Source organism: Hipposideros armiger, unplaced genomic scaffold, assembly GCF_001890085.2.
Source record: "Hipposideros armiger isolate ML-2016 unplaced genomic scaffold, ASM189008v1 scaffold_735, whole genome shotgun sequence".
Classification (NCBI taxonomy): Eukaryota; Metazoa; Chordata; class Mammalia; order Chiroptera; family Hipposideridae; genus Hipposideros; species Hipposideros armiger.
The window spans coordinates 509217-534004 of NW_017732085.1; the positions used below are offsets into that span (position 1 = coordinate 509217).

At 43.4% G+C, this 24788-nt stretch overlaps 2 protein-coding genes across 3 annotated transcripts in view; one reads left to right on the forward strand and one right to left on the reverse strand.

Moving 5' to 3' along the window:
- Window positions 1-563: 563 nt before the first annotated feature.
- TUBB6 (tubulin beta 6 class V) lies at window positions 564-16511 on the forward strand. Its single transcript, XM_019627491.1, has 4 exons — window positions 564-708; window positions 1126-1234; window positions 3133-3243; window positions 15011-16511. The coding sequence occupies exons 1-4, from the start codon at window positions 652-654 to the stop codon at window positions 16072-16074; spliced, it is 1341 nt and encodes a 446-aa protein (XP_019483036.1). The 5' UTR covers window positions 564-651; the 3' UTR covers window positions 16075-16511.
- A 2522-nt stretch (window positions 16512-19033) lies between these two features.
- The window catches only part of AFG3L2 (AFG3 like matrix AAA peptidase subunit 2), a 43923-nt gene continuing 38168 nt past the window's right edge, over window positions 19034-24788 (reverse strand). For both annotated transcript variants that reach the window (XM_019627531.1, XM_019627532.1), the window contains 2 exons: window positions 23831-24025; window positions 19034-19777 (listed from right to left, as the gene is read on the reverse strand). In XM_019627531.1, coding sequence (XP_019483076.1) covers window positions 19535-19777; window positions 23831-24025 — 438 coding nt within the window. In that variant the 3' untranslated portion in view covers window positions 19034-19534. The remainder of the gene's footprint in view (window positions 19778-23830; window positions 24026-24788) is intronic.

The window sequence follows — 24788 nt, forward strand, 5'->3', positions numbered from 1 at the left end:
CGCGGCCCCGGAACCCACCCAGGGCGGCTCCGGGAGGGACCCCGCCTGCCCACGTCAGCTCAGCAGGAACCACAGTCCCTAGATTCCCTAGCCCAAGGGGTCTCCAGTCCCTCACCGGACAGGTCAGCAACTGAGGCAGCAAAACAGTGTGGGGGAGGAGCCGAGGCCGTTTGTTCTTCTCGTCTGCCTCTCTACTTTTAAAGTCCCCACCGTCTCACCCCATCTCCGCCCCAGGACCCGCTCCTATGGGTGCTCGAAGGACCCGCTCATTTCCCAGCCTGACTCTCCTGGCAAGGGGTCCCTCAGCTGTCCCGTCTGCTCTCCCTTCTGGGACCGCGCAGGGTCGAGCAGGCCCCGAGAAGACGGCCCAGAGGTAGGCGAGCCGAAGTGGGGCGCTGATGCCGGGCCGGGAGGCCTGAGGGGTACGAGGAGCAGAGGCCAGGAGGAGCTGGGGGAGGCGCAAGACCGCAGGGGCGGAGAGGGCGCGGCCCGGGAAGGCGAGGCCCGCCGCCATTGGTCCCGGCGGCCAGGGGTGGAGGGGAAAAGGGTGGAGGAAGGGCGGAGGGTCCAGTCTCCGGAGCTCGCCGCCGGCCCGCAGTTGCCGCCGCGGTCGGAAGAGTGAGTACCCCGAACGCAGAGCCGGCGCCGGCCATGAGGGAAATCGTGCACATCCAGGCGGGCCAGTGCGGGAACCAGATAGGCACCAAGGTGGGTCGGGCGCGGGGCGGGTGGTCACTGGGTCCCTGCGGGTGGGCAGAGTGCAGGCCTGGGGCGTCCCGGCTGGACCCTTGGGGCGGGAGGGCGGCGCGGCGCGGCCCGCCCAAGTGCGCACCAGCTCTGCCCCAGTCCTGCCTTGCACGGCACCCGGGAGGTGCTGGAGTGGTGCCGTTGCCGAGAAGGGGGTGTCACAGCCCAGGACCCCTTTGCTTCTCACCCTCTCTCCTCCCCCCACCCCCACCTCAGTTGGGAGCGGCCACTGGAGGCTCAGGCGCGCCTGGAATTCGGCAGCCGCGGCTGCAAGTCCCCCGCCCCGCCGGGCCAGCCCTGGGATGAGCCGCGGGATGGGGGGAGGGCGCCCTGGGCTCTGGATCCTGACCTTGTTCCCCCGTGTCGACCTGCTCAAAGTTTTGGGAAGTGATCAGCGATGAACATGGTATCGATCCTGCCGGAGGTTACGTGGGTGACTCGGCTCTGCAACTGGAGAGAATCAACGTCTACTACAATGAGTCATCGTGTAAGTGTCCTGGTGCGGCCAGGTCCCCGCTGGAACCCAGGCCATCCTCTCTGGGACCCTGCCCCTTCTCCGCTGGACCCCGGCTATCCCCACCCAGACCCTGACCATCCTGGCCCCGACCATCCCCCTCCCGGACCCCGTCCTTCCCTGTAGAAACCCGGCCATCTCCCTTCCGAATCTGGGCCATCCCCCGTAATCCCCGAGATCCCGGCCAACCCTGCCCCAACCCCGATCACCCCTCTCTGGGACCCCAGCCATCCCCCTCTGGGACCCGTCTTCCCGGATCTCCGCCCGGACCGGCGTTGGCGCTTAGCGTGCGCCTTCACGCTAGGGTAGTTTGCTCTCGGAAAAGTTCTCCCGGAATACAGCAGGATGCTCGGCTCCTCCCTCGCTCCCTCTGGGGCGGGAAATGCGCGGTCAGTTTATTTCAAACAGCCCAATTCTGCGCAGGTCTGAGCTTTTGAACCAGACAACCCGTTAGTGTTGTGAAATCAACTTAGTGGGTGATACCCGGCTGGCTTTTCTTTTCTTTTCTTTTCTTTTCTTTTTTTCTTTTCTTTTCTTTCTTTCTTTCTTTCTTTCTTTCTTTCTTTCTTTCTTTCTTTCTTTCTTTCTTTTCTCTTTCCTTCCTTCCTTTCTTCCTTCCTTCTTTCTTTCCAGTTTTAAGATGTATCTCAATGGAGGTTTTTGGCCAAAAATTTGAAAAACACTCCCTTAAGTTACTTTTCCGGCCCTTTGTAGACCTCCAAAAAGACTTTACACTCCCTGGAAGCCGAAACTAGACAATTCTGGGTAATGGTAATCCAGGCTGTGGTTTATCCAAGTTTGGGAATAGCATTGTTGTGTCCTGTATATCTACATATAACATTGTGGTTACGTGTATACATTATTTCTGTAACAATTTTTATTATAAAACTGATACAAGTCCTTCAAAACAACAAAAACTAACACACTGAAACAACGGCCAGAAAATGACAGATGCTACCCTTCCACACAGGACATATATTCCCAGAGATAACCACTTTCAGTTTTTTGGAGTCACATGCTGTTTGTCTGCACAAGAGCTGAGAAGAGCAAGATATGTAAATCATTGGGTTTTATTCATTAAGCAGTTATGACAATAGGTCTGTAACAGCAGAACAAAGAAGATAAAATTTCTAGATAGCACTAAGGAAAATTCCAGTATACTTTGCATGGTCTGTTAACCTTTAGGTTCAGCGAAGTTACATCCTTTTTTCAATCTGGGTTTGTGCGTAGCAGGACAGGAGTTTTAGAGCAGTTCCTGTGTTTAGTCATATTAACCCTACCTCCACTGGGAACACTTTCTTACCCAATTGGCACGAAAGAGTGATTACAAATGAAAATGCTACACAGCAGCACTCATTCATAAATAAGAGCAGCTCCTGGGAAATGGCCCATGGAATGGTACCTGTAATGAGGTGCTTAGTCTGTGGCTTGGGTTCATTGATGTGTGTGCATGAGGGAGGTGCCAAAAAGCAGAAAGAATGTCACAGCAGCACGGAAATTTGCCACAACAGATACTGTTTATTTCCATGGAGCTAATAAAGTAAAACTGCACAACAAGAAAGAGGTGTCAGGGTAAACTGGAAAATATAGGAGGCAGGAAGTCAGAAGACCTGATTTCTCACCCTGCTTATTCCTAGAACTTCCTCTGCCTGTTCATTCCTAGGCTGGTTTCCTCATCTGAATAATTCAAGGGTGGGATTATGTTCTCCCAGTGCTAAGATTCTGTGATTCCAAGAAAGCCCGGTACCCCCTCTGAAGAAACCCTGCTTTAAACATTCCAGGCAGCTGTGCTAGTGGGACTTGCTGTGGGGGAGTCCCTTACTCTAGAAACCAGAAAATGACCCTTGTTGGTGGACTTTGTTCTCTTCCAGCTCAGAAATACGTGCCCAGGGCTGCTCTGGTGGACCTGGAGCCAGGCACCATGGACAGTGTGCGTTCTGGGCCTTTTGGGCAGCTCTTCCGGCCTGACAACTTCATCTTTGGTAGGTTCCATCTCTCCTGCTTTTTTCTTTTTTTTAAAACATCAAACTAATTTATGTGCAATATTAAAAACATTACATGTCATAGAAGAGCTTAAAATGGAAATCAACAGTTCCCAGCGTCATCACAGGCAGCTCTTTTTAAATCTTGAGTTTTTCTTTGGGAAAAACCTTTATGTCTAAATGAAATGTTTATACTGATAGTTCTTGATTTAAAAAAGAATTTTTAAGATACTAACACTGTGGACCAGTGACACAGATTTGCGTCTATATATTTAAATGCCCTGTCCTCAATGTGTTAACTTCTTTCTCCCCTCATAAATTATTATAATATGATAATAATCATTTGTTTTTCATTCCTATATTGCTTATCTTTTAACTTCAGTGTGTTTGTACCTGTATTTCTTTTCCATTATCTATAGAGTTATTCTGCTTTCTTTCTAAAGACTGGTACCATATGAGTTTTGTTTTATCAGAATTGAGCAAATTATCCTCTCCCTTCTACCTAAAAAATAATAATAGCATTTGTCCCTCTGCAAACTACTAAAGAAAATTATATAAAAATAAATGAAGTGGCACAGTTAGTGTTATCAGCCTCCATCACCTTGTAGCCATGGTTTTGAGTTAAGGTTACTTCAAAGTATACAAAAGGACACAGAATCTTGGAAGATTTTATTGGTGTATGAATTACCTTGTAGCAGAATCAGGCAGTGACCTGTTAGAAAGGTGACTCAGCAAGATGATAATTCACAAAATATTTATGAGTCCTCTGGGTATCATCTGCTTCCCAACCATGACAATCTACAAAACTATGGGACAGGTAAATCTTTTGATAATAACTTGTAGACCAGGGCTAGGCTCTGTGGTACCCCTTTTCTTACATCAGAAAACCTAAATTACCAATATTTTTATAGTACACAAATGGGGACATTTATATTCTTTACCTTTTGCTGAACTAGAGACCATAATTGGCCCCAAGCAAAGATGCTTCTAGACTCTGCTGCCCAATGTGGTAGCCACTAATAACATGTAGCTATTTAAATTTAAGTTAATTAAAGTTAACTAAAATTAGTTCTTCATTTGTACTAGATACATTACAATTGCTCAATAGTTACATGTAGCTAGTGCCTACCATATTGGAGAGTGTAAATATAGAACAGTTCTGTCACAGCAGAAAGTTCTAATGGATAGCTGTGCTCAGGGACTTACGTAATAGGTATTCCACCACATTAGTGGAATGAAGACAGAAAATGAAAAGCTACTATTCAAACACATGGCCATTCATAGACGTTTCTATCTTAAGAGCTGAAGTAGAGCCTACAGGATGGGTGGCACATTTGAAAGTTTTCCATCTGAATTGTGTTGTTTTTTAAAGATTTTATTGGGGAATTGGGGGAGGGGAACAGTGTTGGGAAATCAGGGAAGGGGAACAGACAAGTTGCTGTCCTTTTGTTCTTGAGTCTAGTTGTGGAGGATGTCACTTCACTGGCCCATGTTAGTATTGTGATCATTGCGCTCCTCCTGGCTGAGGCAGATTGGTCGCTGGGCATTGGACGGTTGCTCATGGCGGCTCATGCCACCAGCCGCTCACGCTGGCTGCTAGCCACTCACAGTAGCTGCAGGTCGAGCTGTTGTTCATCATCTTAGCTGTAGAAGGCAGTGTCACTGGCTCATGTGGGATCCAAACTGGTGGCCCTGCTGCTCAGTGCTCCTGCTCCCAAGAGAACTCTTAACATGCCACTCGGCCGGCCCCTGAATTGTATTTTAATGTTAGTTACCACATACTCATTTACATTACTTCTCAAAAACTACCATTGCAACTATTGAGTAAGAAATGTTCCTGGAGGGGAAAAAAGATTACTTATCAACAGAAATACCCCAGTCAATCAACAAATACTATTTCATACCTATAAAAGGCAAAGTGTTTTACAAGGAAATAAGATAATCTTAAGGCTGATTCCTGGCTAACAGGCACTGTGGTATAGAAACTGAATATGCCAAAAATCTACATTCCAATCACTTCCTCAAAAGGTACCATGTAGAGATGGTTTCATTAAGAATAACTTCTGTTATTTAAACCATAAGTATTTAGAAGATCTCATACAGAGTAAATGCTTGGTAAATATTAGCAACATCCTAGGAAGGCAAAGGTGGTTCAACATTAAGAAGTTAGCTAATAAATTAAGAGAGACAACATCTTAATGCCCAAAAATACCTGATAAAATTCAGTGTGTGTTCCTGATTTGTAGAAGATAACAAGAACTTCTGTATAAGCTGGAAATAGAAAGAAATTTCCTTTATTTAAGAGTTTTATACCAAATCTATACTCACTGGTGAAACAAGTATTCCCAACAAAGTCAAGCATAAGAAAAAGATGTTCGTTGTCTCTTCTGTTTTTCCATGTTCTGAAGGCTCTGGCCAGTGCACAAAGGCCAGAACGAGAGAAAAGATACAAATCATTTAGGGGAAAAGACAATATTGTAATTTGTAGATTGAATGACTCTCTTGGATTTTCCAGATGGGTGATCAGCTGAACAATGACTAGCACTTATGTCCTCAGTAAGGCAGCCAGACACAAGATAAAAACACTCAGACATTATTGCTATAGAGTGACCAACTGTCCTGATTTGCCTGGGGCTGGTAGGGGTGGGAGGGTTATCAGGACCCTGTACTTTCAGTGCTGAAACTGGTACTGTCCCAGGCAATCTGGGACAAATTGATCACCTGAAAGGCAATAATCAATTATAAATATAATGGGAAATATTCTATTCAGTATAACAATAAAAGTTGCAAATACCTAGGAACAAAGTTTACTAGTAATTGGAAATGAGGGGGAGTCAATTAAAACAAGATAATATTTTTCTCCTATCAGATTGGCTAGTATTTTTAAAACTGCTAACAGCTAGTGTTGGTGAAGGCATTTGGGGTAATAAAAGTTTTAAACATTGTTCACAGAACAACTTAATAGGCTTAGCAAATCACGAATTTTGATCCAACCATTTCAGATCAAAGAGTTTGTCCTGCAGAAATGCTTGCATATGCCTCATGGACATTGCATATTGGTCTCTAAAAATGCTGAACCCCTTTGCATGCCCTCCTGTGGTGTCCAGGAACTCTGTAGCCCCTTCATCAGAGTGCTCCCAGCACTCTTTGATAAAGACTTGACTGGAATAACATTAATATTCTGTATGCTGAGGAAAGAAAAAGGACGTCCCTTCCCACTTTGTTTATACAGATCAGCACCATCTTTCGCTTTCTCTTACTAAGTGGGTATAGACTCTTGACAGCTGTAGACTCTTTCTGGACCACCTCACTGGGTTGCTAAGCTAGTGTAGCCAAAAGAGAATACCGAATCAGGAGAAGGGAAACTTGGCGGCTAATTTCAGATCGGTGCTACCTTCGGTTCTCTTCTCTGGACTTCTTCAGCTTTGCAGCCTGGAATGAAGGGCCCACCTCCATTAAACTATACCTTCACATAGAATGCTCACAATTTCTTCCTTTGAAGGTTCAGGTAAGAGTCAGAGAGGATATCATCTAAGGTTTCTCTAATCTGAATTAACAGTTGGCTGAATCCAATCGGTCTCAGTAAACTTTACCAAACAAAATTAATACAGTTCATCGTTAAGAAAATTACACTTTTTTTTTTTATTAAAGATTTTATTGGGGAATTGGGGGAAGAGAACAGCGTTGGGGAATCAGGGAAGGGGAACAGACAAGTTGCTATCCTTTTTGTTCTTCAGTCTAGTTGTGGAGGACGTCGCTTCACTGGCCCATGTTGGTATTATCATTGCTCTCTTTCGGGTGAGGCAGTCGCTCACGGCGGCTCACAGCAGCTCATGCCAGGTGCTGGCCAGTCCCACTGCAGCTTAAGCCGTTGCTGGCAACTCACAGCAGCCCAGCTCCAGGTCGAGCTGTTGTTCACCATCTTAGCTCTAGAGGGCGTAGCGTCACTGGCCCACATGTGGGATCCAAACCAGGGCCCTGCTGCTCAGAGCTGGCATCCCAAGCCAACTCAACCAACACGCCACTTGGCCGGCCGTACAATTCTTTTTGATAGGCAGTACATATACGAGTATGTACGTGGTACGAAATTCAAAAAGTACTGAAGATTATTCAGTGAAAAGCTAGTCCCTTCCATCTCTGTCCTAGTTTCCCTCTCAGGGGGTCAAGTCCTGCTGCTGACTTCATTGGTGTCCTTCCTGAGGCACATTAGAAGTGAATATGTGAGTTTCTATATAAAAATGTTAAGGCTTTATATAAAATACATGATCTTTCTTGCTTCTAAGAAGGATATGAAACAACCTCGTATATTAAAAATAGCCATAAAATATGGCTATTTAAAACACAGTCAACCATGAGCATTAATTCAGTTGTGACTGATAATTTAAGTTCTGGGTTTCCAGCAACTAAATTCAAAAAAAGTACAGTAAGGGACATGGTTGTCATCATCTCAAGGATATATCCATTCTTTTAAAAAGGGAGATCCTCTGGGCTGGCCAAGTGGTGCGTTGATTAGGTGTTGGCTTGGGACGCCAGCTCTGAACAGCAAGGCCCGGGTTCGGATCCCACATATGAGGGTCAGTGATGCTGCGCCCTCTACAGCTAAGATGGTGAACAACAGCTCGACAGGGGCTGCTGTAAGTTGCCGGCAATAGTGTAGGCTGCAGCCCCTGCTGCGGTGGGCTGCCATAAACTACCATGAGTGGCTGCCGTGAAACGTCGTGAGCGGCCATCCAATGGCCGGTGAGCAACTGCCTCACCTGGGAAGAGCACAATGAAAATACCAACATGGGCCAGTGAAGCAACGTCCTCCACAACTAGACTGAAGAACAAAAGGATAGCAACTTGTCTGTTCCCCTTCCCTCAATTCCCCAATAAAAATCTTAGAAAATAAAAATTTTAAAAAAAGGGAGATCCTCCTCCATTCATTATTATTTTATTTTTAAATTTTTACTTTGCTTTTTTTGACAAAAACTAATATATAGCCACATTATTAAAAATTAAATACCAGAATAAAAAATTATTCTATATGCTCATCATAGCATAATCCTTGTTGGCATTGAGGTGTATTTTCACCCTTTGTTTCTTTTTTCTGATTTTCATTAGTTGTAAACACTATTACTTTTTATCTTTTTTTTCCACTGAATATTACACTATAAGCCATATTCCATATTAATGTGTAGTTTCTAAAATCTGTCTTTTTAAATAGCCACATAATGTCTAATTATTTACTTAACAATGGCCAATAATCAGGGAATTATTTCCTATCAATTTTTGCTGTTATAAAGAACACAGTAATAGAGAGTTTAGATGTTTACATCTTGGTTCACATAAATTTGTCTGTTTCTTACTCTGATCACAGAATAGTTTCTCAAAAGTAAAATTACTGGGTGAAAGAGTTTGAACATATTGAAACCCTTTATACTTTTTGCCATAGTCTTTCCAGTCAGTTAATGCCACCAACAGTGTTTGAGAGCAGTTTTTGCTCTGCTTTTGCCTGAAATTAAACTTACAAGAAATGTATCAACCGTTTATTCTGTGAAGGACTCTGAGCAATATAATTGACAATGCTTTAAGAACTGCTTTAGGAAATGTAAAAACAATTCTGAATCTGGCTATTCTATGTATAAAGTTTCAGTATAAAGGAAGAAAGTTGTACACACACATATAAACAGGATATACATAAAGAAACCTAAAGACAGTATTAAATGAAACTCGGTGAACCCTGTTTCCTTGGAGAAAGTTGGTTAACTGAAACACTTACTGTGTTTTGAGAGAAAATAGAAAAAAATGACCGAATTCTATGTTGTTTAAACTTAAGATGTTCAAACTCATACTTGTTATTTTAGGCTTTGTGTAACATTGGTATGTTTTATTTCTTAAAATGGATGGTAGGTAAGTAGGTATTCATTACATTATTCTTCATATCCTTTTACATGCCTTAAACCTGTCATAAGAAATGTCATAATGAAGCTGTGGCAGCTGTTCATGCACTTTCTGGAGAAGGTCTCTGGTAGGACACCAGAGGCCGTGTGCTTTTTCTGCCTCACTTTTTCACTTTCCCAGCCCAGACATCTGCTCAGGAGTCAGGCCTCACTCTTAGCCTAACTCTTGTGCATTTAGGAGCTATTGCAGTTTTAAAGAGAGTGGAATCTGTGAACTGATTTTTATGTAATTGAATCATCACAAACTATTGACATGATAAGCTGATTTCTCAGAGCAGCAGCTTCAGCAATTGTGGAAGTTTTCTGTGGTTTAACTCATTTTTATTTATTTTTTTAAAGATTTTTTAAATTGGGGAATTGGGAGAGGAGAACAGAGCTGTGGAATCGGGGGAAGGGGAACAGACACGTAGCTGTCCTTTTGTTCTTCAGTCTAGTTGTGGAGGATGTTGCTTCACTGGCCCATGTTGGTATTATTGTGCTCTTCCTGGTATTATCATTGCACTCTTCCTGGGTGAGGCAGATGGGTCGGCGGCTCTTGGCAGCTCACACCCGCTGCCGGCCACTCACGTTGGCTGTGGGCTACACACGGTAGCTTACGGCAGCCCACTGCAACAGGGGCTGCAGCCTACGCCGTTGCCTACTCATGACAGCCCAGTTCCAGGTTGAGCTGTTGTTCACCATCTTAGCTGTAGAGGGCACAGCATCACTGGCCCGCATATGGGATCCGAACCGGAGCCCTGCTGCTCAGAGCTGGAGTCCCAAGCCAGCTCTTAACCAACGCACCACTCGGCTGGCCCTGTGGTTTTATTTATTTAAACTGAATATTGCACGTTTAAGGAAGATCTGGTCTTGTCTTTCCAGGTGTCAATAAATGGGATCAAAAAGTTTAAGAACAAATTAAGACAGATTTATAGTAACCATTTAATTATCTAAGTTACTGTCCTTGTAAACCTTGAAAAATGTTAGATATGATATTTGGCATTTAAATATTTTCCAGAATTACTTCTTGCATCTTTGCTTCTTGTCAGAATATGATCCCTATTTTTGATTAAAAATATTTAAAATTTTTAACAGATTGTAATGTGAAATAGCTTTATTTAATAGTATTTTTTTAAATTGACACTCTTTAATTAAGAATTGTGAATTTTTTAAGTGAATATGCTTATTTTGTTAAAATAGCACATTTGTTATGTAGAATGTAGGGAGTATTCAGAATATATAAATATATTGTTTGGCTAAATAGTTGTTTTTACATCAGTCTCCAGTTAATAAAAGAGGCAGAACTCTGTGAAAGGGAGATGGCTTTCTACCTCATGGTTTCAGAGTTGGTAAAATAAATCAGTGTCAGTCCATTTTCAAATACAGTTTGAAACAGTTTAGAAAAACACAAAACAGATTTGAAGTATGTATAATTCTAAAAGTGCAAGTGATCTGCATTTGAGTTTTGAACATGGGTATATTTTTTAAAAAAAACTTAACATTGCTGGCTGCACAATAAGATAGTGGAAAAGCGTCTTGCTGGAGAAAATGAAACACCAGAAAGAAACTTTCCTTCAATCCTCTTTCTGCACTTGTACCTTTTTCCTCCAGATTCAGGGCTAGGAGAGAGTCAGGGAGCACTTACACAACCTTAAGACTTGATTCAACCCCTAGTGTGAGCTGGAGGTTGGACTCTAAGAAAACCCTGGGGATTTGTTGCAGCCTGACTGCCGAAGTTTAAAGATTGCAGCTTTGTGTTCTACTGTCTGGAGCTGCTGATTAATGTCACAACATCGCATTACAAAAGATGTTCAACTCATGACCCCCAAATATTTAATTGGGAACGTCTGTTGCTATGAGACAGTGGCAAAATATTTTCTGAAGTCACCAGCTTCCTCCTTTTGTCAAGAGCAGAAAAAACTTTATGGCTGACCATGCTATAAATATTGATGTAGCTGAGTGAATGGTGGAACCTGGAGGAAGAGGAAGGGTCAAGTTCAGAATCTCTGTACACTTAGGCCCAGAGTGACTTTGATTTACTGTGGCTGTTTATCTGCCTAAAGCCACCTGCTTATTTTCAGTTAGTAGTTTCTACTCTATTTTAATGAAATAATTCCTATTCTCTTTGTGACAATTGCACTCAGTCTTTTTTTTTGAGACCCAAGTATAACAGGCTAACCCTGAGTATAAGGCTAGCCCCAAGTTTGTTCTCCCAGGTGCCTGGTTTGTTCTCATTCCAGTCTCTGGTGCCTCCCCTATGGTCTGGCCAGTCTGCTGCCTGCTGGGTTGGGGGGGGGGATGGACAGGAATTAGTGGGGGCATAGGAAGGACAATAACCATTTTCAAGTCTGGTAAGAGAAGGCAGCCAGCCAGGTTTCATTGCGTGACCCAACTGAGCAGGAAGAAAGAGAATCTCTGAAAGACAAGGTAATGGCCACCTGACGGGGGCTGAAGTTGCCAATGCCTTCAGGGTCTGATGCAAGCATGGAGAGGCTGTTCTTACAGTTTATTATTAAGTAGATATATTATCTCTACATCATTTACTTTGAGCCATAGGTCCTGCCATACCCAATAGCCTTGGTGCTTTTTTTTTAAAAGATTTTTATTGGGGAATTGGAGGGATGGGAACAATGCTGGGGAATTGGGGGAAGGGGAACAGACAAGTTGCTGTCGTTTTGTTCTTCAGTCTAGTTGTGGAGGACGTTGCTTCACTGGCCCAAGTTGGCACCATCATCGCGCTCTTCCTGGGCGAGGCACATCAGTCGCCGGCTTCTGGATGGCCGCTCACGGCGGCTGCTGGCCGCTCACGCTGGCTGCTGGCTACACATGGTAGCCCATGGCAACCCACTGCCACAGGGGCTGCAGCCTACGCCGTCGCCAGCGACTCACAGCAGCCCAGCTTCAGGTTGAGCTGTTGTTCAGCATCTTAGCTGTGGAAGGCAGTGTCACTGGCCCTCATATGTGGGATCCGAACCGGGGTCCTCTGGTGTCCCAAGCCAGTTCTTAACCATCGCGCCACTAGGCTGGCCCGCCTTGGTGCTTTTGACTGGCTTAAATGGTGGGTGGCGTGGAATTAACCCCTGGTCATTCACAAAAGGTGAAAGCATTCACACAAGACTCTGTAAAGTGGGAGAGTGAAGAAAGGTTTTATTAAAGTTAGTAAGAGAGAAAATACCCATGGCAGTCCATGGCAGTGTCCAAAGATGACAGCTGCCTCGGGTAGTAAGAAGAGAAACACCAGTGTTGGCCGGGGGAGGTTCGCCAGGGCAGGGTCCAGAGTCTGAGAATGGACAGCTGCACCTAACTTCAGGTTAGATTTTTCTTATATAGGAAAGGGGGAGTTGGTCAGGCAGTTTTTTTTTTTTCAGCATTTAAATTCCTTTTTAATGGCAAACTTTCAAGCATAGCTGCTTAAATCAATATAAGCACTGTTTGGGGTTACTGCTTGAAGTGTACAAGCAAATTGATTATACTTTTATTTTATTTATTTTGTTTTATTGTTAGTTTCAGGTGTACAGAACAATGCAATAGTTTTCCTTTTCATCCCTCACACAGAAACAGCCCCCCTACCCCATCTACTGCCCTCCCACCCCTGATATCATACTTATCTGTTACAATTCCATTGACTCCATTCCCACACTCTACTCCATGTCCCGTGACTATATGTATATATAATTATAGTTGACATACAATACTATTCAACATCAGCTTCAGAAATACAGTGCGGTGGTCAGGCCTCTATACCGACTATGAAGTGGTCTCCCTAACAAGACAAGAGTCCATCTGGCCCCCTAAAAATATTTACAACATTATTGATTATATTCCCCAGACTATCTTTTCTATCCTTGAGGCCATATTGTAGTTACGGTCAGGCAGTTTTGAGGGCTCACATCCTTCCTGGGGTCTGATCTGTTTGAAAAAGATGTTATCTCCGGACTCCAGACTCAGCCATAGTGGCCTGGGACTTTAATGCATCACCAGTAAAACTGCAAGAAGTTGTAAATTGGATTCCAGTGTCTGAGCCCCTGAAGATTAAGAAATTGCTCTTTCCCGGGTTAGGATGTTGTTAATTAACGACAAGTAAGGGTTTACTTGAGAAAGGGAACAGAGTTCTTCAGTTAATCAGTGAGGGGAGAAACAAAGAGAAAAGAGATGAATATCAGGATGGATCAAACTGCAAACAAACTAAGCCTAATTTTAGGTGGTTAAACAGCAAGCTATGCGGTGAGTCAGACCTATAGCTAGCTAAGTCTAACTGCATTATAGATTTCCTGAATTTCACCCTTACAGATGGGACAAAGACAGCAGGAGTGAAGCAGAGCTCACTTGAAAGGTGGAACTAAGACAGACAAGCACAGGGACCAGCCCTGATCTGCTTCAGATGGGCAGTTCTGCCCTCCTGGAAACATCACTATTTAATACTTAAACATGTTTAATATTTTCATTACAAAGTTAAAACAAACTTTTAACATGTTTTTATTTTCAAACAATACGTGAGTGTATAGTGTAAATACAAAACCCCCCATCCCTGAGACTTTAGTCCCTGGGGATAAGTGCTGTAGATGGTGGAGGTGTGTCCTGCCTGACCTTTTCTATGTATCCCTGTACTTCGTGTGCGCATGCATGCGCGCGCGCACACACACACACACACACACACACACACACACACACAGTTGACTTTGTTTTTGGAAAATAGGATCATGCTACACATACCATTTTGCAGGTTTTTGAAAAGGTCATTAACATCTCAGACATCCACCATGACAGACACAGTGCCTTTCCATTGTGTGTGTGTCTGTGTGTGTGTGTGTCATCATTTAATAATTTTCCACTTACTGATGACACTTCAAAATTTTCCTTAAAGGCGTGTTTTCATAATTTTCTTTCGATTATCATAAAATACATGTATGTTTAGTTAAATTTTTATAAGCAAATATATAATGTTGAAACTTTGTATAATCCCATTCTTCAGAGAAAAGCATAGTTATTAGTTCAGTGTGTATTTCTCCAATTTATTTCCAAAATGCATTTTTTAAAAAGTTAAAGCCATTTATTTTGCGAGTAAGCTAGGTAAAACATTTACACGGGGGCCGGCCGAGTGGCTCAGTTGGTTAAGAGCGCGCTCAAGAGTGCGAGCTCTGAGCAACAGTGGTTCGAGTCCTGCCCGAGCTGAGTTGCCGCTGAGCTGCCAAAAGGTGGCAGGATGGCTCAGCTAAGAAAACCCCAAAAAACATTTACACAGTTCAGGATATAAAAGGAACAAAGGGGTGTACAGTGAAAACTTGATTTCCTGCCTACCCAAGCTGGTGCCCACCCAGGCTCTTCCCAGAGGCAGCCACTCTCAGATTCTTGTGTGTAATTTCAGGTACATTCTGTTCACATCCCATCTTAGCTGTAGAGGGCGCAGCGTCACTGACCCTCATGTGGGATCTGAACCAGGGCCCTGCTGCTCAGAGCTGGCTTCCCCAGCCAGTTCTTAACCAATGCGCCACTCGGCTGGCCCTTTTTTTTTTTTTTTTTTTGTATATGTTTTTTTTCCTTTGAATTTTACCATGTTTGAGAATTACCTATTAAAAAATGAGAATGGAATTGCCTGGTCAAAATATATGTCCATTTTAAAAATTGGTAGGTATTTAACTTATCTAAAGAGGTGTACTAATTCATTTGCGAACCAACAGTGTTGGTGGTTGCCTGTTTTTCCACCTCCTGTGACCAATACCATATTATCTAATTGCTTCATAACACATTTTTTTCCATCACCATTTAAAAAGTATTAATGTCAATGAGCGGGTCCCTCTTGTCTCACCCTATTTAAATTGCATGCTACTCTCTTTTGCTTATTCCAGGACAAACCGGTGCAGGGAACAACTGGGCGAAGGGGCACTACACAGAAGGAGCAGAGCTGGTGGATTCAGTGCTTGACGTAGTGAGGAAAGAGTGTGAGCACTGTGACTGCCTGCAGGGCTTCCAGCTGACCCACTCCCTGGGGGGAGGAACAGGGTCGGGCATGGGCACGCTGCTTATCAGCAAAATCCGAGAGGAGTATCCCGACAGGATCATGAATACCTTCAGCGTGATGCCCTCCCCCAAGGTCTCAGACACTGTGGTGGAGCCCTATAACGCCACCCTGTCAGTCCACCAGCTGGTGGAGAACACAGATGAGACCTACTGCATCGACAATGAGGCCCTGTATGACATCTGCTTCCGCACCCTGAAGCTCACCACGCCAACTTATGGGGACCTCAATCACCTAGTGTCGGCCACCATGAGCGGAGTCACCACCTCACTACGCTTCCCGGGCCAACTCAATGCTGACCTCCGCAAGCTTGCAGTGAACATGGTCCCTTTCCCCCGTCTCCACTTCTTCATGCCTGGCTTTGCCCCCTTGACTGCCAGAGGCAGTCAGCAGTACCGGGCCCTCACAGTGCCAGAACTGACTCAGCAGATGTTTGATGCTAAGAACATGATGGCAGCCTGTGATCCAAGACATGGGCGCTACCTGACCGTGGCCACTGTCTTCCGGGGTCCTATGTCCATGAAAGAGGTGGACGAGCAGATGCTGGCCATCCAGAACAAGAACAGCAGCTACTTTGTAGAGTGGATCCCCAACAATGTCAAGGTGGCTGTGTGTGACATCCCTCCTCGGGGCCTCAAGATGGCCTCCACCTTCATTGGCAACAGCACGGCCATCCAGGAACTGTTGAAGCGCATCTCGGAGCAGTTTTCTGCCATGTTTCGCCGGAAAGCCTTCCTACACTGGTTTACGGGAGAGGGCATGGATGAGATGGAGTTCACAGAAGCGGAGAGCAACATGAACGACCTGGTGTCAGAGTACCAGCAGTATCAAGAAGCTACGGCCAATGATGGCGAAGAAGCTTTTGAAGACGATGAAGAGGAGATCAACGAATAATGTCCCTGTCTCAGATACAGTTAAGATGTTCTTTAACTGGTGTGTCAACTCTAATGGCCACCGAATGGTGCACTTGTCTAAATATATGGGTGCAGGCCCCTCTCAAATGCAATCAAATTGTACTCTCAGTCATCTGGAATAAAGAAAGTACATTGAAATAGCAGAGAATCGCCAGTCCTACCCAATCAGATCAGATGAGAGAGATTTTCTACTGGAGGACTTGAAAGAACTAATAGGCCATCAAAAATAAATAAACCTCACCTTCTGTTAAGTGTTCAGTCATGTCTGAGAATTAGCGGGGAAGTTAGAAACTGTTCTTTCATTATTTGTGATGAAACCTGAAGCTGTGCAGTGTTACCTGATATTCAAAATGCAATACTGAACTTTGAAACAATTTATTCATAATAAAACACTTTGTCTCTTCCAGCCTCTACTTATATGATAGATTTGTTACTTTGTATTCTTACAAGGATTGCTCTGGTCTCTGGTCCCTTCCTGGGTGAACAGCCCCTGCAGCTCACTAAAAGAACTGAGAGGAAAGGGGCTTTTCTTGAATTGCAAGCTTTAAGGGTGGTAGCCAGAATTCTTCTGGGCCTAAATGTAATGCATACGTAAAGAAAAGCCATCATCCCCATTTGCAACAAGCACTTAGACCTCCATCAGAATCTTTCACTTCCCTACATCATGTTCTAGGCTAGTGGGTCCCAGCCTTCCGGAACAACTTGGCTGAGATTTGCCAGAGGAGCCACAGAAAATGACCTTTAGTCTTCCATCAAGCTGTTGGTGGGTAAGGGGACACCGGGTTGGGTGGGTTCTGAGAGCCGCTGAGCTTCCTTACATAGGGACTTAGACCCAGAGCCTGGGCCAGCTGCCTGGCCCAGCATGGAGAGAAGGGCTCTCAGACTGGGAATCCAGCGGGACCGCAAGGCCAGGCCACTGGTGAAGAGGGTGAAGGCTCTTTTCTACATAACAAATCACTACTTGACAGTTCCTGTAACTAGCCTCTTCACTAAGAGGTCTTGTAAAGTCAAACTTCACAGGACAGGACCGGGCTAGTCTTAATAGGAATTGGCAGACATCCGCTGTTTACCACTGGTTATTTCTCCTTCCTGCCCCCTTGAAGTTAGTTGTGAACGTGTGACTTTGCTTTAGCCAAAATAATGAGTGGTATGTCACTTCCAGCCGGAAGCAAATGTTAGTGCTGGCCCTCCCAAGTGGGGGGCAGATGACCCAGCATCTCCATTGATGCTGCTGAGCAGAGCCCCCTGAACTTTGTTGGAGTAAGAGAGAAATGAGCCTTTGTCATTTGGAACCACTGAGATCTATGGTCACCCCAGTGTGACCCAGCCCCTCCTGACAGAACACCCGTGCTCTGTGATGCCATGGCTCACATCCAGTAACTGCATTTATTTTGTGTTAAGCCCCACCCTTGGGCAGACAGAAAGTGAATCACTAAACACAGCAGCATGACCTGAACTGAGGTGAGAACAGATCTCATTTTTGCAGAAATCTGAACTATTTTGTGAGACTGCAGTAAAAATAGATCGCCATCCCCATCTAACCTGGAAATATGCTAGGGTTTGATTGACCTTAGAAAAGATGAGTACCATGGGCACCTACTGTGGGCTAGGCTGTAGGCGCCAACACAGGTAACACCCCAGTGCTACGGAGAGCAGGTGTGACCCATCTTGTACAGATAGAGGGCTGCAGGGGCTACTTCAGGTCGTACTGGCCCACCATCTGCGATTACAGTGCATGATTGTAGCTTGTCTCACAGAACGCAGGGGAAGAGATGGGTTACCATCTGACCATGTCTCACACACAGCTTTGTCACTTTTACTGAATCAAACATGACTCATATTTGACACAATGCACTTTATGCCACCCAGGAGGCCTCTCAGCTGAGGCCTGCCAGCACAGCACGTGCTGGCACCTTTCCTCGCAGTATAATGGAGTACAATGTCTCCTTATCTCCTCCTGGTGTGGAGAACAGCACACTAAACACTGATGGCCAAGTGAGTCCTACGGCCTTAAAACAAGTCTTCACTCAACTACCTCCCATAAGCATCCTTTGAGGAAAGGAGGCCGTCAATGTTACTTCTGCAGGTCACTGAGAAACTCAAGCACCTCCCATGCTCCTGCAATGCGGAGTTAGTGGAGTCAAGCTTCTGTGGCCGGTGAGCTGGACTTCAGCCATCTCTGGACTGTCTGGAAGTGTGGTCACAGGAGGAAGTGGCTTGCTTGGGCCATCTCCCACCCCATCAGCCCAGTGCTGCTCGAGATGCCACCTAATTCTGTAACTTAAGTCTAAGAAGTCACTGTTCCCACAACATACTTTAACTACATGAAGAATATGTAAGGCAAGCTGGAATAACATTAAAGAAGGCTGCTAAAAAAATAAATATTAATAAATGCAAAAATGTTTGATACCTCCAAGTCCAAAGAGGGGTATTTGAAGACTCAGTACATCTTCCTCACGCCACCTTTTGGTAAGAATCTGATCTAGGTTTGCAACATTGCAGACCTCAGCTTTTCTGGAACCACACACACCCTTCTAAGTTACTGCAACAGCTTATGATTCAGAAGACCTGGGAAGTCACAGGAGATCCAGGACACAGGGGCCTTCCTAGCTTAATGTCACTACCCTTCTCTGAAATCAAGGTGATGACTTGGGACAGCCTGCCAGACCCACTATGGTTACCCATCAACTTCCAGACTCAGATGGTGTTACTAACGTGTGGTCATGACCAGTCTAGTGAGGATGAAAACTGATAGCATTATCAGAGATTCTTCAACCGACCAACATGGTATCAACATACTTTACATCTAGAGATTACTCATCCTCTTGTGGGAGCTGTTGAGAGCCAGAAAGACTAACATTTTGTGTTCTAAAAGCAAGTATCCCAAGCATAAACAGTGACCCTTTGTGTGTTCAGAAGGAAAAAAGTACAGTTTACACTTTATTTTTGATGTAAAGAAGCTGTATTTACATAATACATTCATATTTTTAAATATGTTACAGCTCTCTGTAGAAAACCATTCCATTAAAACAGCAACATTGATCTAGAGTCAACCTTTAAAGTATTAGTCAAATTAAAATATTCTTATCAGGACTCTAATTTCACAGCCTCTGAAGGGAAATGGGAATGAAGAGTGGGTAATGGAAAGTGAAAATCAGACCTCTCTCACATTGGCAGATTCTGTCCCTGACACACATTCAGCTGGCTTCACTGACGGTAGAGAGGGAACACACTGAGCACCAACCTCATTCCCCCAGAGTCTGGGTTCTTGGGAGAATCACCCTGCCACCCAGATTGGGACTTCTGAGGCTGAGGATTAAGTACTCCTCTTTCCACCACTTCAACTGGTCAGCAGCTTGTTAAGATCAACTTAGCAGTGTTCTCATTCTTCTGAGAAAGCCAGAGTTGAAATAATTTGCAAACTGAAATCACAATATAAGCTAAAATGGCTTCCCTCCTTGGATTTGGTTGGCGATTTTCTCCTCTGAGGGCTCTTCTTTTTCCTTTACCCGTTCTTTGTTCCAGTCCTTAAGGCCCTCTGGAAGTGAAGTGTCCTCATCCAAGCTGCCAGTGCCTTCCACAAATTCTTCATAGGTAGATTTTTCCACAAATGGTCTGGGGCCCAAAAGTTCAACCATATCATTCTTATCCAATACTTCTTTTTCTAACAATAGAAGAGCAACCTGAAATACGAACAATTCCCATTAAACACAGTACTCAGCAAAGTCTATTCAAAGCTAATATTTTTATTTATAGCCAGCCCCATCCCAAAGAAGCATTTACGAATATTGAAAAAGATATATATATTTGGTTGTCGGAAAAGTCATGATGCATTTTTGCAACAAAAAACAGAGAAAAAATACGTCATGACTTTTCCAACAACCCAATACACACACACACACACACACACACACACACACACACACACAATTTTGGAGTAAGATGTGCAAAATACTGGAAAAACAACTGTCCATCAGTGGCTAAATACATTTGGTACATCCACGCAATGAACAGTTTATGTGCCTGTAATAAAGAATCTCACTGTTCTACCTATTTATACATCTCATAAAGACATATTCATTGAGAAAAGCGAGATGCACAATGTCTGTAGTATGCTATGTTTGCTTTTTAAAGGAGGGAAAAAATATCATTTTATGTGCATATATACATAAAGAAATTCTGGAAGGACACAAATGAAAGTTAAGTGGTTGGGGATAAGCTGGGTGAAAAGACAGAAATGGTGAGAAGGAAATTTTAAAAGTTAGTTGAAAATAATAAAGACAAACAAGGACAAAGATATAAAATGAAGTCAGGAAGGTTAATATGAAAATATGTACCTTGAAGTTCTATTCATTTGTATGGTTGAACCACAAATTTCACACCATACTTTTTTTTTTTTTAATCTACTTTATTATAATATTAAGGGACCCAATGTTGATTCTTAAGCTCATTTTTTTTTTTTTTTTGGGAGGACGTTGCTTCACTGGCCCATGTTGGTACACCATACATTTTAACAGGCACCAAAAGGGGATACCTGACCAACTCTGTGTATGGAGGTGCATGATAGTGTCAGCAGAGCAGGGAACAGGGATTATGTTAGAGCACCTGACCATTACAAAGAAAATGAAGTGGGTCAAATTGATCTCATAAAATAGATTTAATAGGTAATGCCTACTTAGAAATTTAACGTATCTATAGTTTGCATTAAATGCTATGTTTTTAAAGATAAAACATTTTCTGGTATTTTTTCAATTTTTAAAAACTTTATTATGGAATATTTCAAATATGTACAAAAATAGAAAAAAAAAGGATAACTAATCCCCATGTAACCACTATCAATAATTATTAACTAAGAGCCATTTTTTGTTTCATCTATTTCCTGGATTATTTTGAAGACAATCCTAGATTGGTATCACTTTATTCATATAAATTTTTGTCTATATCTCTAAGAGATAAAGACATTTGAAAAAATGTAACCAGAATACTAAAATGATCTTTTTAAATATACTGTTTGTATATATAAAATCTGGAGAAAAGCTTTAGGATTTATTCTTAGGCCATCTTTAATTCTCATTTGCCTATTTATACAGTTGTGGACAACCACTTAAGTTGTGATAATATATTTTATTTATATATCAAAAATATTTCAACATGAAATGATATTAACAATTATTGATATATTTTACATTCTTTTTTTCATACTAAGTCTTCCAAGTGTGCATTTTATGCTCACAGTACATCTCAATTCAGACTAGCCATACTGACAGCACAGGCATGGTTAGAAGTTAATGGCAAGGGTTCTGCAGACAGGATGTCTGAGTCTGAATCCTGGTCCTACCACTTACCAACTAACTGCATAATGACCTTAAGCAAAGTTAAGCAACATTATTTCTTTATCAGTTTCATCTGTAAAATGGGAAAATAATGTAGAGACTTCATGAGGTTGCAGGGGGTTTTAGAGAATACATCTTCAACAGTACCTGATACACATAAGTAAATATTAGCTGGTTATTCTTATTTGCCTAAAGCTTGGCCCCTAAGGATCAACGTGTCCAACTCCTCGTCCCACAGATGACTAAACTGAGGCCTGAGTTTGGAAGGCACTAAGTCTTCACGATCATGATATCTCGCCTGCCAGGTTAAGTATGGAAGGCACTAGTTTTAGCAGCAAAGGCTGCTAAGCCACCTCTCTTCTTGATGGCTCCCTATCTCCTGGCTGGCTCAACATTATCCTTAACAGATTTAATTTCTCTGATGGACCAGGCAGTACTTCAGAACTCTGCAGTGTTTCAAGAACCTCACTTGTTGAACTAATTTCCCCTTCACAAACACTTCTTTGTTACCGTTGTCAGTACACGTACTATACATATGGAAGAGTAGATAACTGGATGAAACCCCTGGACCCATGTGAGCATCTATGGTGTGCATGTGGGATCCCTATACTCACTCTCTAGCCTCCTAGAGCTTGTCATCCCAGGTGAGCACTTCCTCCCTCCACTTTATTTTACAGCTCATTTCCTTCTTTTTAACTATTGGCTGTAGAAGGATAACCAAAAATCCTATGTCTGGCCTGGAGCTCCTATCCATGTTCCATTTGCAAATGCCTACTGCTATGTCTTCTTGGGTGTCAAGACCGACCCCTCCCCCACCACAGGTTGTGTCTACCACTAGGAGGAGTCCTGGAGCCATCCCAAGGGCTTTCCTCCCATTCTTTCTCTACTTAAAAGTCATTAAGTTTAATCAGTAACTCGCTTTTAGATCTGCCACTACCAGCACCATCTCAGGAATATTAACACACACTGGCAACAGCTCTAAGCTGGTGTCTGTTCTAGTGTCTCCCATCCCACTGGAGCTGGCACACTGCTGCCACACTCTCCTTTTAAATAATGAGCTGTAATCATTTCCACTCGAGATTCTTTAAGACTCTACGATAGAACAAGGAGGTTGGATTAGATCATTTTAAAAGTCACTTCTTTTCCTAAAATTGTGTTTCCAAATTTTCTACCTAGCTTTTGAGGACCTGGATACTGAAGCCCCTCTCCCCCCATGATCTGCTCCAGGCAGGCAGGCAGGCTCAATCCTGCCCTCCTCTCCACACCCTTCTCTGCTCACCAGGTCTCCACACTGAGAGCTCCTCCTCTCCTTTGCTGTAACCTGACTATCCTTTAAGGTAAAATTTAAGCCCTATCTTCTATATAAAGCCTTCTCTGACCACTCTGATTTTTCCTTTCTCTGAGCTCCTGCTGCATGCTTTCTAGTGTTTCACAGACACTAGCTCTCTCCTCACTTTACACTGTGTACTTTTGTGAAAAGATGTCACAGATTTTTAGAATTAGGAGGCTTCTCTGAAGACTTGCTGATGAACAGCCCTAGACTATTCTTTTATCTGTGTCAATCCTTCATAAGGCTTTTTCATTTGTGTTTTCTCATTAGAGTGTGAAATGTTCAAAGAACAAAAAATTCTAATTTTGGTTGCATGGATCCTAAATAATTAAGAGTTTACTGGATGCAAGAAATCCACGGAATTCAGAAAGAATCTGTCCCTTTGCAGGTGCTATCAAATAACGTACAATAATGAAAAACATGAAGCTGTTTATCCATGGACACTCACAATTAAGCCAAATGTAGCTTTTGTGCTGGTTTCCTGCTTATTAAGTTTGGCTAATTCTTTTATGTGCCCTTTTATCCGTCACTGCCTGTTTATTCCAGGGGTAAAATACAATGGTTAATTTCTATCAGTCCATTGTGCTTCATATTTAGGAGTATATCAGGGCTTCAAATAATGTCATTTCGTTATAATGCTGATGAGAGGCCACAGGAACTTAATTCTTGTTTATATCAACTAGCCTATGGTAAAACTGGTTTCATTATAGGTCATTTCACTTAAAGTTGCAGAAATTATCGACGACGTTAAGTGAGGATTTATTGTGCTGGTATAATACTTGGTAAAAAGAGTGCAGATTCAATTGTTTATTTGGTAGTTGTTAATAGCCTTCATTAATCCCTCATTCAGCTCCCTAAGAGCCACAAGAGCTGAGGTCATGCCAGCTTTTGCTTACCACCATATTCCCACCACCTCATGGAGACAGAACAGACACATCAGAATCAAGGAAGGAACCCAAGAGTTAGCCAGATAGAAGGCAGCCTGATGTCTACCAACCAACTAAGAGTCGATCATCGCTTTAATCTATTTCAGCAAAACTATGTGGAGAATTATTTGTACAACTGGCACCTACCTTTTCCACATCAGCTTTCTTTTCTGTGAGAAGAGCTACTGTTCTTTTATAAGCATCATTAATAAGTATTCGTACTTCATCATCTATCAGTCTTGCAGTGGCTTCACTATAAGGTTTCTCTAATACCATGTCACCCTGACGTGGAAGGTCAAAGGAGATTTGCCCAACCTTTTCATTCATACCAAACTGAACAATCTGAAAAAGAATACATGATTAGTGGTGGACATCCATTTTTGCTGACAGGCTAACATCTTTTTATAAAATACCAATAAGTCTTTACAATAACATTAACTCCACACACTTCATTGTAACATTCCTCTTTATTTTTTTATTTTTTAAAGATTTTTTTTTTTAATTGGGGAATTGGGGGATGGGAACAGCGCTGGGGAATTGGGGGAAGGGGAACAGACAAGTTGCTGTCGTTTTGTTCTTCAGTCTAGTTGTGGAGGACGTTGCTTCACTGGCCCAAGTTGGCACCATCATTGCGCTCTTCCCTGGCGAGGCACATCAGTCGCCGGCTTCTGGACGGCCGCTCACAGCGGCTGCTGGCCGCTCACGCTGGCTGCCAGCCACTCACGTAGCTCAGGGCAACCCATTGCAGCCCTGCTGCAGCCTACGCTGACGACTCACAGCAGCCCAGCTCCAGGTTGAGCTGTTGTTCAGCATCTTAGCTGTGGAGGGCAGTGTCACTGGCCCTCATATGTGGGATTCGAACCGGGGCCCTCTGGCATCCCAAGCCAGTTCTTAACCAAAGCGCCACTCCGCCGGCCCTGTAATGCTCCTCTTTAACCTGCCAAACTCTACATAGCAGCCTTGAGCTGGCTGAGTGGACAGGGTGTTCCGTGCCGATGGTGGCAGCAATGTATAGTGTTTTAAACTCCTTAACTAGGAACACAGACTGGAAGCCCACAGACAACATCTACAACAAAATCAGGTGAGAAACTGGTGGGGACAAATC